Consider the following 18444-nt stretch of genomic DNA (forward strand, 5'->3'; position numbering starts at 1 on the left):
CAGTGTGTGTGAAGCACATTATTCAGGAGGCATTGGGTGAATGCAAGAAAATGATGCTAGAAGGGAAGATTAGGATCAGGCTTTACATGGTTCCAAGCATAGGAAGTAAAGGGCCAAGCAAAATTCTTAAGCAATTTCAGATTTGTTGTTTAGAGAGGTAACTTCTTGTGTGAGACCAGAGGCTGGATGAGCAGCTCTGAGGCTATCAACAGTCCCAGTGAGAAGATGGAGGTAGGAAATAGAGATACCACATAAAGTCGAGGTGAAGGTAGGCTATACAGTAAGGAAGACTGGGTGACTGCCTGGGAAGGGAGGTATGAAGGAAAGAGAATTGTTGCTAGTTTATCTATGCCTTGGTGCACTGATTATATGATAGGGAAAATACGATGAAGACGGCCAATGCTTGTGCCTTAGGCTAGGCACTTGGAAGGTGGGAACCAAGATTCAGTTTGGGACATGAGTTTGAGGACATCCATTATAACGATTTTGGCTTTTAGTCTGAATAAAGTAGAAAGCCACTCAAGGGTTTGAAGGAGAGAGAGAGAGGAGACCATTCGGTTTATTATTCTAGTACAGCATTCCAGGTGAGATGTGATGTTAGATTGAACTAGGTATAAAACATCTGAATAAAATAATAACTCTAACACACTAATGTCACTTTATATAGGTAGCTTTCTTATTCTGACTTTCTTAAACAAAGGAAAAATGAAAATTAAAATTGCCTAAGTCTAAAAACTAATGAAAACACCACACACCAAATTTACAGGACGGAGTAAATCATACTCTCAGAAAATATCATACCTGAATACTTAACTAAATAAAAATATGAATAAATTAACATCTAACTCAAGAGTTGGAAAAATTAAAGGATAACAAAACCAAAGAAAAACAGATACCCTAATAAAGTTAAAATAGAATCTGATCATTTAAAAATTGTGAGATTGATAAGTAAACACAAAAACTCTTATTTTAAAAGAAAAATTAAACAAAAAACACCAATGACTATTACTGGCAAGAACAGGAGTTGGCAAACTATGCCCCAAATGTCTGTTTTGTAAATAAAGTTTTATTGGAACACAGTCATATTAATTTGTTCACATATTGTCTATGGCTGCTTTTAAGTTATAGTTGAATAATTGTGATAGACACCATATGCCCACAGTCTTAAAATACTTACTTCTAGCCCTTAAATAAAAAGAGATAGTTGTTTGTTTTTATTTTTTTAATGTCTTATTTATTCTTAAGAGAGAGAGAGAGCAGGAGCAGGTGAGTGGCAGAGCAAGAGAGGGACACAGAATCTGAAGCAGGCTCCAGGCTCTGAGCTGTCAGCACAGAGCCTGACGCGGGGCTTGTACTCATAGACTGGAAGATCATGACCTGAGCTGAAGTCGGACACTTAACCGACTGAGCCACCCAGGTGCCCCAGTAAAAAGAGATAGTTGTACACAAGCACAACAGCATGAGCACAAAGACAAAAAATTAGTAATGTTAAAAAAAAATGTTCAGAAATATATCACAGTTTAAAATAATCAGAAAAGGGTACTTTGTAAAATTCAATATACTGCATTTAAAAAACTGTTTGGGATGGATGGTTTTCTAGGAAAAAAATGTTATAACATTTATCCTAGAAGTGATAAGGAGTTGTAAAATAATAAAAGCAATGGAAGAAAATTTAAAAGCTATCTAACATTTGGGTTTTCCTATTTTTAAAGACAAATTAATTCTAATACTATTAAGAGGCCCAGACCACAGAAATAAAAGTCCCATAATTAATCTTACAGAAGCAGTGAAATTTCATTGATATTAAAACCTGATAAAGAAGCAGAAAACAGTATATAACAGAGAAACTCTTTTATGAATATCAATCCAAAAGGCAAAGAACTTTAGAAAACAGGATTCATCAATGCATTAAAATAATACACCAAAACTAAGTACAATTTAACCTCAGAATTCAATACTATATTTATAATTACATTTATATTAAGATATTGAAGAAATGAAATCACAAGCTTTGCTTTTGAGATAGGAAAACTTGACTTGGCAAAAATGCCAATTCTCACTAACTTAACATAATCAAGAAACTAACTCAACTAAAAAATGAACATGATTTCTTGGAGGTTATACTCAAGTTCACCCTGCAAAGTAAACCTGTATATTTATTCAGGAAAATACCTAAAATTGAAGAATAATCAGGATGCCTATTCTCAACCAAGTATTAAAAATATTATAGCAACAGAGTAAGTAAAACAGTTTGATACCAGAGAAGAAATAGCAAAATCAATGAAACAAAAAAGAAAGTCCAGAAATTGACTCCAGCAAATATGAGAATTCTGTATGTTATATCAAAATTAAAATCAACAGAAGAAACAGGGAGTATTCAGAAAAAGATGATGAGTCCATACTATATGGAAAAAATTCCAGACAGATCAAAGATTTAATAAGAATAAATTAAATTTAAAAAGGGCTGGAGGAATATATGGATAAAGTAGGTATGGCCTTTATGAGCAAGACAAAGCCCAAAGACTATACACAAATTGGTAAATAATTTCCATAAGGTAAAAATATTCATAAATAAAAATCAAAAGTTAACTAGGAAAAAATGTCTATAACACATGACAGCACATGCAATACACACACAATGGACCACAAATATGAATAAGAAAATTATAAAAAAAGGAATTTAAGTGGACAAATATGGAAAATGCTGAGCTTTACTCAAAATTCAAGAACTGTCGGTCAAAATGATATTAAAGTACCATTTTTTTTTAATTTTTTTTTTTTCAACATGTATTTATTTTTGGGACAGAGAGAGATAGAGCATGAACGGGGGAGGGGCAGAGAGAGGGAGACACAGAATCGGAAACAGGCTCCAGGCTCTGAGCCATCAGCCCAGAGCCTGACGCGGGGCTCGAACTCATGGACCGCGAGATCGTGACCTGGCTGAAGTCGGACGCTTAACCGACTGCGCCACCCAGGCGCCCCTAAAGTACCATTTTTTAAAACTTAAAAATGTTGACACTGCCCAGTGCTGGTAAAGTTATGTGGGAGGAAGTTACTGTTCAAGGAAATGTAAATTGGAACAATCTCCCTAGTGGGCAACTGGAGATCATTCACCAAAATTTTAAATGCATACACCATGTTGATGGATAATACTCCATGGCTAGGGATTTCCCCAATGGATATCACTGCAGCTGTCAAGAGTATGAGCAAGAATGTTTACCATAGCACTATTTACAATAAAAAATAATTGGAAACAAAGGTGTCCATCAAGATAGGACTGGGTAAATGCAGTAAGATAATGTGCACATTGTGCCATACTATGAAGTTGTTAAAACAAAGAATCCAGTCTTTCTCAGTTGAATTGGAAACATCTCCACTATGTATTAGTACAAGAGACATAAACCATAACATGACCAAATCTGTTTACACTAAAACACATATGTAAATACATGCAATATTTGTGTGTATTTGTACAAACTCCTCCCTTAAAAAAAATAAAGCCTTTTGGGGCGCCTGGGTGGTTCAGTCGGTTAAGCGTCCAACTCTTGATTTCAGCTCAGGTTATGATCTCATAGTTCATGAGTTGAGCACCACATTAGGTGCTCCTATATATGTATATATAGGAGCTTTTAGCAACAGGAATTTATAAACAGGAATTTTATAAACAGGAATTTAATTTGGAGAAATGAATTGAGAAGAGATGGTTAAGACCATGAGTTATGGAGCTACACTTTTTGTTACAAGATGACTGCTGCTTTCTGATGTATCAAAATAACCACTGTTTTTCCATCTGGTTTCCCAGGACCAGCATTACCTGGAGTCCAGGCTTTGCTAACCTCTGAATACCTTCAGAGATATGATTCATCCTGTTCACATTCTCTGAACAGAGCATTGGATTCTCCAAGGAAGATATTTGAGATCCAATACTATATTTACTGGAGAAAGTGTTTCTACACATGGAAATACAACACAAAAGAACATGAGCTGTAAAAAAGGAAGTCAGGTGCATAGTTTAATAACTATTTAAGGGGTGCCTGGGTGGCTAAGTTGGTTAAGTGTCCGATTTCGGCTCAGGTCATGAATTTGTGGTTCGTGAGTTTGAGCCCCATGTCAGGCTCTGTGCAGACAACTCAGAGCTTGGAGCCTGCTTCAGATTCTGTGTCTCCCTCTTTCTCTGCCCCTTCCCCGCTCACGCTCTGTCTCTCTCTCAAAAAATAAACATTAAAAAAAAAAAAACAACACTGTTTAAGCTTGGTTTCCTCAGATTTTATATTTCCACTTTTCACAAATGAACTTCCCATAAAGGGCTTTAGAGTCAGTAAAATTAGAATGGAATGGACAGCTGCTAAGATAATTCATTAGCACACATATTTTCCCTCAGTGAAAATATGTAGAGCTTCCTTCCATGACCTTACATATCTTTTCCTACCCATGAGATGGAAAGGCAGTATGAGTACTTTTTAAAATGAGTAAGGTTAGGGGCACCTAGGGTGGCTCAGTTGGTTGAGCGCCTGACTTTGGCTCAGGTCATAATCTCACAGTTCGTGAATTCGAACCCTGCGTCAGGCTCTCTGCTGTCAGCACAGAGCCCACTTTGGCTTCTCTGTCCCCATCTTTCTCTGACCCTCCCCTCTGCTCTCTCTCTCTCTCTCTCAAAAATAAATACACATTTAAATAAATAAATAAAAATGAGTAAGGTTAAAATGTGATCACTTCCTGAGCTGACATCCACTAAAACAAATATAGGAATGAAAACCGTGATTAGAAAAGGAAAAAACAAAACAAAACAAAACAAAAACCCCAAAACTAACAAGCAATTGCGGATATTAAAGGAAAACAAAAATTTTTTTCCAGTAAGACAAAATATATACAGGAGCCACACAACAACTTCAGTTTTGATGCAAGCCCTTGGTGAAAAGCATGACAAAAATTGCCTATTTTACAGTGACCTTTGTAAGCCTTCTGAGGTAATTTATCTTGATAAGATATGCTTTAATGTGGGTAATATCAAATCCATTAGGAAGAATAACTTAACTGCCATTATAAAAACTAAAATTTAACCAGGAGGCAAATATCTTCCTCCAAATGATGCCATTATTTCTCACAATCATTAGTGAGTATGAATTATTAATATTAGAAAAAATCCTCATCTTCGGTTAAGGGCTATTTTTATTATTCAATGTTTATAAAGATAATAAGCATGAAACAGTGGACCTGCTCACTTAGGAACATAAACCAATACCTGGCTTCTTTTTGGACAAAGGAGTTTAGAGATCTAAGGGATATACATGCAATCTTCCCCTATCTTTCTCTCTCTTTCAAAGCTCTTATTCCACTTTAAACATTATTCCCCAAGGCATCTAAAATTGGTTCTCTGACATCCATACCAAGTCATGTAATACTCCTTCCTCCATGAGGCTGTAGGAGGAAATCCATCGTCCCTCCCATCCCTGTTCTCAGGATAAGGTCCATTAGTCATCTGTTCACTAGATCAACTGACTATGATCAGAATTTCTGGGGATCATGTTAAAAATTTTAGGGCCTGAATTTCAGGTTCTGATTGACACCTGGCATAGGAATAGGTAATGGGGAATAAATCCTCTATTATACTAATGTCCCCATGATACTTGGTATTTCTTTGCTCTTGACTGAATTCCTTACCTTCTCTATTACTTCTCCACCTTAGGGTATGAAATTCTTCGCTCTACTCTCTGGAACTGCCACACAGTGATAGCAGACTATATCAAGCTCTTCTATCACCTCAGCTTAACTTGAAACTTGACTCTCCTTTATGGATTTCTGTCTCCCATCCATCCCTGTTAAGTGGTGGGAGATGATATCTCTCTTCCCCATTACCATTTCCAGTCAATTATGTACTCGACTTTTGTAAAAATTCCTGCTCTTTTAAGTCCATCTGACTATGTCACCTGTTATTTAACCTTATCTAATGAAGACTTGATACCTATGGCTCCTAGTCTTTCTCTCCATCCCAATTCCTGTCATCATCCTAGGTGACAGTAGTTTTCATGCGGACATCCAAAACACTCACGCTTCAGTTCCCTGACACCCTCATTTCCACTGACATCTCCTCTGTCCCACTTCAATCATATCAGGTATTATTTCTAGGCTTTGTCATCAATCTACAACTGTACCACTTTTAAAATCATTAGTACAAAAACCTCAATTTCTGATCAAAGCTTCCTGTATTTCAAGCTTGCCCAGCTATTTTTTCGAAGTCCATTTTTTATCATTACTGACACTTTGAGATTACAATTCCTCTACTTTCTTTCTACTCATCAGCAGCACCTGCTCCCACCCCTCCACCCTAGTCCTTCTTTCTCCTGCTTAGAGAGCAGAACTCAACATTTTAATCACAGTCCCGCCAATTTCTTAAACTTATTTGCCCTTTTGTCCTATCTGACTGGCAAAATGCCAAACTTGGATAATCCAAGGTGGCTAGTGCTTAAGAAAAATTACATACAGGGGCAACTTAAGACCACTCTAAATCCATTATCACAATCTCAACAAGCCCTTAACACTGGACAGCAATTCTGACATGTCTTTACAGTCAATTTCTTTTCACATGTTTCACAAGATTTATATTAGGTTTCTTTTTTCCTCCACAAACTTCTAACCATCTTATTATCCTTGATTCTGAAAATGACCTTAATATATATTTCATAAAAAAATATAATACACCAGAGTAAAGCCCTCATCTTCTTGCCATATACCTAAAACCTATTTGCATCAGAACCCAGTTTTTAAATCTTCCCTCCTGTTATAATAGGAGTACCCTAACTCCTATATAAGGAAAATCTACTTGTTCTTTGGATTTCATTTCTCTCTACTTCTCAGGACTCATATTATCTGTAATCCCTTTTATTTTCTATATGAGTAGTCAATCAATTTCAATCCCTTTTCACTCTCTCTTGAAGAGTTGCCATAAAATACAAACATATCACTTCCACCTTGAAAATAATATGTCTACCCATCTGGGTACTCCTTCATATTTCCTAGATTATCATCCCTTTTACTTATATAAATTCACTTCTCAAAATCAATGCCTGTACTTGGATTTTCTATTCTTACACTCATCAGCCAACTTAATCTATTTTTTGCTCTCCACTATGTGAACAGCAGCAACAACAACAAAAGCTCTAAATAATGTCACCAATATCTTCCATCTCGCTAAATACAATGATTATTTTGCAGCCCTCATATTACTTGACCACTCACAGCAGCACTCAGTATAGATGATCACTTCCTTCTCTTTGAAACACTCTTTCCTTGGCCTCTAGGAGAGTATATTCCCCTGGATTAGGACAATGTCTTAGAGGGTCCCTTGTTGGCTCATTCTCCTCTATCTAATCATTAAATATTAGAATTCCTCGAAACTGATCCTGTATTCTTTTGCCACTCACATCCACTCCCATGGTTTTCCCACTCCAAAATGGACTGTGCTTCTGATATACCAGACTCATATCTATCCAATACTTATTCTACATCTCTAAGTATCTAGGCACTGAAAACTCAGCATATCCAAACAGAATTCAAGATCTGCACCCTTTCCTCCAAACTAACTCTTCTCCACTCTTCTTTTCCTTCACAAATGACCCAACTACCTACACCACAACGCAAGCCAAACATCTTTTAGAAGCCAGAAAACTTCTAGATCTCTTCCTCAATCATCCATATCTTATTAATCACCAAGTCCTAGCAATTTTGTTTCTCAAATATTCCCCAGTGAATCCACATCTTCAACTGGTCTTCCCAATACCCTCTTAGAGCCTTGCCTGCATGTATAATGATCTTATTAATAACAAAAATCTGATGATCATACCCCCTTCCTTCCTCAACTCTGCTAATAATAATCCATTGTTTTTAAGATAAAACAGCAAATCTGTAACATGATTTACAAAGTCCTCATGATCTGGTCTTCGCCTATAACATAGATTCATCTTATGCCACAAACATGCCATTTGCCACTCTCCATCATCTTCTATATTTTATTCATTCTGACTTTTATTCACTTCCTTCAATGTGCTATTGCTTTTCTGCTGTCAGAACCTTTTCCTAGAACATTCTTCTGCTGTCCTTTGCTTTGTGACCTCCTAACCTTCGAATCTTAGCTTCAATGTCACTTTCTCAGCCAAGCCTTCTCTAATATCATAAGTCTAGATCAGATCCCCTAATTTTATTTTCCCATAGCAACTTTATCCCTTTTATTACACATGTAATTGAAATAAATTATTTAATTGGTTGATTAATCACTCTGTCCTTCCAGAACATAAACTCCATAAGAGTAAAGGAGCAGGTACTTCTTTCTTCCTAAATAGTTTCCATTCTCAATTAAAGCAGAGAGTATTAATCAGCTCCTTCAATAAGCCTTCCTGTATTACACGGGCCAGAACATAAAACCTTTATTTTTCCAGATTTCTTGCAGTCAGGGTTCTTGATGTAAAAAAATCAATCCTGCTAATTAGATGCCCGTGTGCAAGATCTGGATGATGGAGGTTAAGAGAAAACTATCTTCCTGCTATTGTCTTTTCCTGGTAAGCAAGATCTTAGAAATGAGGGCTGAAAATTATAATAGATGTATCATATGCTCAAAATTTGGCTTTCCAGTGTGTTCATGAACATTGAAAAGACATGCATAGCAGCGGTTGTGGCTTCTCAACTTCTAGATCACTATCACAGTAGCTGGTTCTTCAATTCAACAGTTTCAGTGGTAGCCCCCTGACTTCTACTTCTCCAATCTTACCAACATTGGTAAGTACCTAATTTCTTGCAAGATTCTGTTCTATTTAAAATGCACTGAGAGTGGTTTGTTTCCTTTACTGAATCCTGACTGATACAACATGTGTCTTCCTCAATACACTCTAAACAGGTTGACAGAAGAGTTTACTTAGCTTGATACCTATTGATCTATCACAGTCACTGGCAACTAGCTTACATTCACTAAATATTCACTGAGTGGCCATCACTAAAAACAGTTTGAGGCTCATGGGTATATAATCAATTCACAATGACACAGACTAATCTAATTCCCCATAACCAATTTTCATATGTCATTCTGGCTGTGCTAATTGTTCACTTTAACTTAGGAGAAAGGAAGTAAATGTGCTCTGTCCATGTTATATCCCTTGAAAGATGGTCTTGGTTCCCACAGAGGCTACCCTGATATTACTACAACCTAATTATATAGAAATAAGAGTATTCCAGAAATAGTACCTTAATTAGCAAAAGAGAAATCTCATCTAAAATTGCATTCTTTATATCCATTATACCCATTTGGCCATAAATGCTGAAATAACATCTAAAAAAAAAAATCACACTGTGAAATGTAATTTTGATCCTTAAATTTTATCAATATAAATCTCTGTATATCTAGAGATTTAATAATCTTAGTTATGTAATCTATATGTCTTTAGAGTGCTTCCCCTACTAAAGTATTTTCAAATGAGAGAACAACAATATTCCAATTAACATAGTTTTCCAAAACAGCATGGTTACTTAACAAGATATATAAATTTGTTGTAAGAAATTCATTCTATGCTTCTAAAATACATCTTCAAGTACATGAACAAAAATTACTGCAATCAGAATTTACTTAAAAGTAATAACAAAAGAAATCAGGAAAAAAAAATCCAACATTACTTTCTATGTCCCTTAAAAAGAGTCTTGTTTATTCAAAGTGAGCCATATATTAGACTACACTGATATGAACGCCTGGCCCACGGGATTTCCCCCTGCTTGAAGGAAAATGAGTCCTATTTTTCAGCACCCGAATTCTGGTCATATAACTTGTCTCTTCCACAATCTTCAAAAGCTTCTCAGTGCACATAAAGTCCAAACACTTAAGCATGTAATTTAAGGTCCTTCACATTCTGACCAAAATGTATGTGCCTGGCCCTTCATGCATCACATCATACATAATAGTGAAAAGAGAACACTTTTCTATTTGTCCAAACAGATCCAGTGGTTTCCTTTGCTCACGTCCTCTTTCTTCTTTCCTTCAAATCCTCCTTACCCTTATTGCTGCATATTGAAATACAAGATCACTGTTTTGAATTAATCTACTTTTTTATGAATGGGTTGTTCTTCTCTTACATTACTGACCATATTTTGCTTTCCTTATGTATTATTTGTAAATCCACTGTGACACTGTAACAACATCTGTGTCTTAAACTAGAGAAACTCCACCGTGTTCAGCTACTTATTTTCAATGGCACAGGAAATTTGATCAATTAAAATTGACATGTTAACTTAGAATTGGACGTATTGTATTCTCTGAAATAATTGTTCTCAATAGGTATATAAAATTTAATTGAACTGCTGTTCATACTTTAAAATTCCCCTACTGTTGGGTATTTATGTTGAATTTTTTCATTATAATGTATTGGAATAAAACTCTTGGTTTATATTACTTTTCCTTTTAATATGTCCTTGGAAAGATTCCCAGGTTTAGAATTTCAAGGTTAAAGGATCCAGAAGGAAGTGTGGCTCTTAGCATATATTACCAAAAAAAAAAGAAAAAAAAAATTCTTTTTAAAGGATTGAAAAGGTCACTGCCACAGAAAACCTAGGAATGTACCAAATCCTTGAATCATTTTTAGAAATGGGCATTCTCATTTTTAGCTTTTAAAGATTTATTTAGATTAAGAGTATACAGTCTGAATTTGCAAGATTTATCCAATAATTTTTTATTCTAATTTGCCTATTTTATTTCTTCTTTGCCCATTTACTTACTGAAAATTTTATGTTTTAGTTATTAAACTTAATAAGCGCACATATAAAGATGTAGATCCACATAAAAAGATGCAGTTACCAATATTTCCCCCAACCTGTTACTCCCTTTTACAATTCAAGGTATTATTTTTTGTTGTCCAAAAGCTAAAAATGTAAACGTTGTTACATCTGTCATTAGTTAAAGTTGTCATCTTCTCTTCCTTCAAAGTACATATGTAACCATTTACAGAGTGTCTACTGTGTATCAGGCAACGTATGTTACCTTACTTATTACAAAAACTTTAAGATCTAGGTATCATTGCCACTTCGTTCATGATGGAATTGTGGCTCAAGGAAATTGAAAAAGTTACAGTGCCTGAGTCCAGATTAATATTCAGGTCTGTGTGGATCCAAAGCCTTTATTGTACAAGAGTCTACTTCCCCTTGAAAACAGAATATTCATGCTTTCCAAAATGCAATTAAACATTCAGTTCTATTTTTTAATTAATTTTCTTTGGTTTTATTTAAAAATATTAATACACTTTTGACATTCTTTCTATGTGGTTACAAGCAATTCTACAACAGTAGAATTACTATATTAACCTCCAAAAGGAAAGAGGTTGACATGGCTAAGGAAAGAATAAACTCTGAGAAAATAAATATTTTATGTATACTTAAAATTAAAAATAAGAGAAAGGGGGCTCTCAGGCACCTGCTACTGTCTTTAGCTAATAGATATCATCTATGCCAAGAGGAGAAAATTCTAATTTTATTTGGCTATACTAACTGTAAAACCGCTAAAGCAGAAATAAATACAGCTATTAAGTATCAGATAACTTATATCAAAGTCAAATTCCTTTAATTTAGGCAAAGGTTAAAGGTGACCTATTGGAAAAAAAACAAGGAAATAGTTGGTAGCTTTGGATAATAATAATAAAGAAGTCAAAAAAATGACACCTGAAGTAGCTTGAGGGAACATATTGTTGGATTTTTCGTATTATTGGATTCATTATACTAAATATATTTAATAGATATTTCTAATAACTACATTCATGAGGCTTATTGTATGATAGACCATTTCTACGTATAAGAAAAACTCTTAATATCCCTAATATATGTAAAAAAAATCCAAGCACACATCACTACCCATAAATCAGACAAATACTGCACAGGGGTGAGTGGAAATACCCATCCCACTACTAGAATATTTAAAGCCTGTTAAAAACTTGTCCCTAAGGAAAGAATTTATTTGGCTTAGATTGCAAGTGAAACAGAATCTGAAGATTCTAACTGAAATATTCATTCAACTTGAAATTAAATCATAATTGAAAATAATAGCTTAATAATGAAAATATCTGCATCCCTAATGATATACTTCTATAAATGTAAGCTGCTACTATTCCTTTAAGGTATGCTGTCTTACAGAAAATAGTGGTTTCTTAAGAAAGTGTCTTTGTGCAGGAGAGCAAAAAATATGCAGGGTAAATTAGGGAAAATTATTCATATTATTTACTATCCTTTCACCATTTTAAAATTTAGTTATTAAAACATATTTTTAAAAGTAGATTTTTATAATATGACATGTAACATTTTATCATTGTTCAGTTTCCAAAATAATTTCATATAGCATTCCATTTGTTTCTCATAGTTAACTACCAGAATAGGTGTTATTTACCCTATTATTATTCTATTTGATAGAACAGAAAGTAAGTTTCAGAAATATTTAGGTGTTTGGGGCACCTGGGTGGTCAGTCGGTTAAGCATCTGACTCTTGGTTTCTGGCTCAGGTCATGATTTCACAGTTCTGAGTTTTAGCCCTGCATTGGGCTCTGTGCTGACAGTGTAGAGCCTGCTTGGGATTCTCTGCTTGTGCTGTCTCTGTCTCTAAATAAATAAATAAATAAGGAGGAGGAGGAGGAGGAGGATGAAGAAGGAGGAAGAGGAGGAGGAGGAGGAGGAGAAAAAATATTTATGTGTTTAAGGTCTCAGGGCTTCTAGAGGCCACATCAGAACCAGACCTTTTGTTAATGTGCCCTCTTGCTTTGGGCCTCATTAGGAATTCCTGATATACTACCTTCTCCATAGAGAGCCACAACTTCCATCTCCATAGGTTATGCTTAAGGTATACTTTCCTTTCCTTTCCCTATTTCCTTGTTTCAGTGGACAATTTGGAAATATAGTTGGCTTTTCATAGGGGGTTAAATTTTATATTAAAGATGGGAATGATATGAGGAGTCTAAAATATATTGTTACTTACTGGGAAGAAAAGAGTCATTTTTAGTTGTGGTTATGGCAAAAAATAGCCTTATTACACACACACACACACACACACAGAAAGAAAAGGAGAATACCTCCATGGAGTTTTACTTATTATTTATACAAATAAAGTTATACACTGTTGTATAAAGCTGTAAAGAAATGCTTTTACAAACCATAATCGCTACGTCAGGAATTGAGACGGTTACATTTAAACACTTAGGGGTAAAGTACTAGTGTGGCACAGTAGGGATTTAGCTGTATTTCCATTAACAGGAGTCATGAGGCTAAATTTCTATGTACCACCACAGCAAATTTACCTTCTAATTTTATTTTAATGTTCTGAGTACTTAATTTCCCATTTTTCGAAGAACATGGGAAGGAATATCTCCTCCCATCATGACAATAGCTCCGCAGAATTGCTAGAATGTTAATACCATTCAAGTTCAAAAGGAACTTAAAGAAATAAGAAGCATACAACTAGCACTAGAAAAACAATCTAAAATTCTGGAGCTTTGATAAAGCATTCAGAAAGATTACTTTATCTTTTGTTATAAAATCATATCCACTGAAGAAGGGCCAGCTTTTTGAATCTCTCCTTAGCAGAAATGGGGGATATGGTCGGACTGAAGAAATGTTCTTCCATTTTATTAAAAACAAAAAACAAAGAAAAAGTCCTAAATGCTTTAGAAAGTCCCAGATTGGATTAGGTTTTGAATGCTTAGGATACAGAGTGGTAAAAAGGGCAGTCTTTGGAGTCAGACTGATTCCAATCATGGCTCTACTACTTGTTACATGGTCGTCTCTGAGAAAATTATTTCCAGTTTCAGTTACCTTATCTATAAAGTGGGGATAAGAATCTCTAAGGGACAGAATAGTGGTGCAGATCAAATGAGAAAATCAAAGTGAGGCTGTCTCTTATAATGTTTGTCTCAGAAGAACAAAAACAACAACAACAAAAGTAATCTGGGGGTAACTACTATCAGCCAAACATTATATGAAAGGCTAGGAATATAATGATGAACAGGATAATGTTCCTTGAAAACATGTACTTTTTAATGAATGTTTGTGAATTTCATTTTTGTTTTAAAAAAATCCAATAACAATAGGTAGACTGGATGAAAATCAAATCAAATGAAAATATTTTTAAAAAGGTATAACAAAAATGATTTGAGATTTTCTAGTCTACTTAACTGTATTAAAACTTTTCATTTCTCCAGGTCTTTTTTTTTTTTTTTTTTTTTTAAGCATAATGACCTTTGAAACTATTTGGTGACAATGCCTTAATTAAACATTATTTGAAACTGTGTCTATATAAATTATTTTATATGGTTTCAATATTTCATGTTATTTTGTAATTACTTACACATATATCATATCAAGGTATAATAAAAATACAGACTTACATCACAGGGTCTGTGAGGACTGAATGAGTTATCTATACAGCAATGAAAATGCCAGGCACAAGTAAACAGCTGGTAAATATTAAGCACTATTACTATAGAAATTAAATAATAAACTGACATTATTTACAATAGCAATAGCTCTCAGAACTGAGAGGTATGAATGAAGTAACCAGAAAGCCACAAGGTGGCTCTCAAGGCTTGGCTTTTAAACACAATCGAGTTGCTTTTTATTTCCAAAGAAATGAAAGAAGACTTATGAATGCCAACCTTTTTAAAGGCACTCATAAATTCATAATTAATAAATAACTGGAAGACTACAAAGCTGTTTAATAAGTGTTATATAATAGAAAATATTATTAAGCAGAAAAAAAATGAAGAAAATGAACACATTTTATAGTTCTAAATTGAAAGAATCTGATGTTCAAAACAACTGACATCAGATTATCATGCAGAATTTAAAATATCAACATAAAATGATGGCATTCATAGTGCAGTCATAACAATTAAGTACATCTTACTAACATGATAAATGTGAAAGTGTATATATAGTACAATATCTGGCAGCTAGCAGCTGTTTTGTAAATATCAGTTAAATCTTATGCATATAAAAAACTTTGAAGTTACTGTCATTTTATGTCCACTGAGTTTTTTATTTGAAAATTTATTTGAAAATTTGACAATTTTAATATTTTATTTGAAAATTTATTATCACAGCTTTAAATCTGGGCAAACATTTTCTGTAAAGGGCCTTGTATTTAGGCTTATTAGTGGGCTACACAGTCCTTGCAGCAACAATTCAATTCTCCCCTCATAGTGCAAAAAAAGGCAGCCATTGACAACAAAAGGAGTCCAGCTATTTTCTAATAAAACTTTAATTAAAAAAAAACAACAGGTGGCCAACTGTGGCCCTCAGGCTGTAGTCTATCCACTCTTGATCTAAATCATTATCTCACATAATTAAATAAAATCTGTGAAAATCCTAGATACTATCAATACTCAAATTACCTAGAGAGGTGCTTGTCAAACTGTTATGCACATAAAATCACCTGGGGATTGAGGTGACATGCAGATTATGGTTTGGTGAATCTGGTATGGGGCCTGAGGTTCTCTGCATTTCTAGAGGACCCAGGCTTTTTAGGTCCTTTGACCAAACACTGTGCAGCAAGGCATTTGTTGTAAAAATTTCGGGTCTCAAACTTTCACATACTTTTTTTTTTAAATCATATTTTTAAGTAATCACTCCACTCAATGTGGGACTTGAACTCACAACCTCGAGATCAAGAGTTGCATGCTCTACTGACTGAGTCAGCTAGGCGCCCCTAAACTTTCACATTCTCTTTTTAAGAGCTTTGGTTTGTGCAGTTTTCATGTGTTCATATTAACCTTAGAAATTAAAACTGAGAAATTAAAAAATAATAATGTTAGTTTTTTAAAATAATAATCCTATTAGATGTTAACATATTTTAGGGAACTTAACAATATTTTCTGTTTTAACTATATTTTAAAGAGTAGGACTAAACACAATTCTAATCATAGAGATAGAGGTGATAATTGTACACATTTGTGTACTTTTGGAAGTACATTATATCCTTTGGAAGATCCTTTGGAAGATCATTATATCAAGAGAAAAGGAAAGATTATAACATGATAAATATGTAAAATCAACTCCTTGGAAATTAAAGACCATAGATCTTTCATATATAAAATATCTGTAATATCTGGCACATTATATGCTTTTTTCTTGCCATCTTTTGTTTCCTACCTGTTTTTCTGCATGTCCATATTCAGTTCCTTGGGTAGGTAAAAAGCAGGAAATCTGACCACTATTTTTTGCTCTTTCTATTAGAGACATAGCTGTTCTTACAGTAGCATTTCGAGCATGCACAAACACCATCACCTAAAATAAAGGAAAACAGTTTAATACTAAAATTCATTAAGAGACAGCTTAATACCAGTCTGAAAATCCCTATATATAAACTATTAATTTTTCAAAATATAACCCCCAGTTTACGAATTCTCCAACATTTCCTTGTTTTAGAACAAAGTGTATATAGGATAAAGGCAAGTTAAATAAAATTCAATAATGAGGCTTTACACATTGTTAATCTATACATTGGCATAAGTCAGAACTGAAATTAATGGATTATATAAAGCATGGAATTTAATTTGTGCTTTTCTCTTTTGAAGACATGTTTCATGAGTACAATCATATATTATGGAGACAAGACTATAAAAATATACAAAAGCCTTATTTCCCCACAGTCAGTGAAATTTCCAGTATCGTAAAGATGTTTAAAGAAATTGAAAACAATAAAAACACTCTTCCTTGGACAAAATCATGTCTAAGAACAACCATTCAAAATAGAGTTTAGAGAACTGCTGAAGATGAAAATGCTTCTAGAGAGGCATCTGGAATTTTCTGTTGTTTTTTGACCTTCCTGTGGAATTACTCAAAAAGTGACTGTGGAAATCTGAATTAGAGGGAAGTCACGTATTTGGATGCTTTGTCAAGGAGAAGTGGAAAAAAGTACTTTCAGGAACAGTCACCAGGCAGAATGTCAATGCAACTGAAGAATATAAGAGAGTGATGAACACTGTATCTGCTGCCTAGCAGTGCCTGCCTTCTCTCCTTCCTATCTTTTCTTCTTTGGCCTTTGGCTTCCATTTACTCCCACATTCAGCTGGATGCAGCCTTCCCAAAGAGCCATTAGTATAACAAAAGTCATTTTTATTCTTTCACATGGACAACTGATCTTTTTGAATTTTATATGATGAAAATGTCAGGTAATTCTGACATTTTAATTATAGTCTGAAACATACAACCTAAGGACAATCAGCAGTGTGGGTGCTTTGGGTGAATTAAGACAAATTCTAACCCCAGCTTCCAACCAGAGACCTCTCAATCTCTCTGGAGTTACCATGGTATGCCCCGTAGGCCTCAACAACATGGAGGTCGTAATTCTTGCTTTTCCCTCAATATCTCTCCATATTTATCTCTTAATTATGTTTTCCCAGAGGCTAGAACTTTGGTCTTATTTTCATGGTACACATTTAGAAAAATATGCAACTGATTGGTTTTAGTCAGGGAAAGGATAGACTCATGCTAGCTTCCCTAAATAAAAGAGAAGGTCATTTTGATAATGAGTAAAAGTGAAAAGGGGAGGGAAGCCTGGGATTTGGCCAGAAAGGAGACAGATTGACAAAGATCTAGAGCACACAGTGTTTAATTTACCCATAATCATCTTACATCTACAATCCTGTCAAAGAAACTGTTCCATATATGGCACATCAATTAAAATTCAGAGTAGAGTAAAATCATAGTTAATAATCACCAAAGAAATTGGAATGCTTAAATTACTAATATTCTTTTGGAATGTGTTCAAAGTCAATGAGGGTAGATCATCTGGAGAAGACCCAAAGTTCCTCAATGAAAAACTCCTGAAGCGTTTAGAGACAATAAAACAAGTATCACAAGTCACCTAGAGAGATTTAACATTAGTTAATCACAGCCATTAAGGATATAAAGCTTCAGCTTTTATACTATGTCAGAGTTCTAACTTATGTGCTGATACTAACGTGTTTTTTTAAAAAAAATGTGATTATAAGAATCTCTCTAAAGAGCATACTAATAAAATTTATTTCAGTAAGTTTCATGAATACTTGGAAAAGTCTTCTGTTTTCCTTATTTTCAACTACAAAAAAACAAAAAAACCCCAAAAAAACCAAATCTGATTTTGTTAGGTTTGCTAGCTTTCTGGGGAAATGTCTTTATTTCATAGGATGTCAAGAGACTGTCATTTATGCTCAGTGTAATATTTTTCAGCATTATTGACATAAGTTGTTTAATACTAAGTTAGACAGAAAATTCTGTTAACTATAATAAGCTTCACCAGTTCAGAATCTCTCATCTTCTACCATTCTGTCTCTTGTAAAAAGTTTTCCAACTGTGATTTTCTTTTTAAAAAGGCAGATTTTCCCTCTTATATAAAATTAAGGTTTATCACACACACAGCTTCACTAACCCCTAACATTAAATTTAAGAAAATATCATTTA

The 18444-nt window shown here is 34.3% G+C and overlaps 1 protein-coding gene across 3 annotated transcripts in view; it reads right to left on the reverse strand.

Moving 5' to 3' along the window:
• ASCC3 (activating signal cointegrator 1 complex subunit 3) overlaps nt 1–18444 on the reverse strand; it is a 369269-nt gene that overhangs the window by 154879 nt on the left and 195946 nt on the right. For all 3 annotated transcript variants that reach the window (XM_040474260.1, XM_040474261.1, XM_040474259.1), the window contains exon 14: nt 16153–16287. In XM_040474260.1, coding sequence (XP_040330194.1) covers nt 16153–16287 — 135 coding nt within the window. The remainder of the gene's footprint in view (nt 1–16152; nt 16288–18444) is intronic.

This window comes from Herpailurus yagouaroundi, unplaced genomic scaffold (genome assembly GCF_014898765.1).
Source record: "Herpailurus yagouaroundi ecotype Mexico unplaced genomic scaffold, PumYag 139, whole genome shotgun sequence".
NCBI classification, from domain to species: domain Eukaryota; kingdom Metazoa; phylum Chordata; class Mammalia; order Carnivora; family Felidae; genus Herpailurus; species Herpailurus yagouaroundi.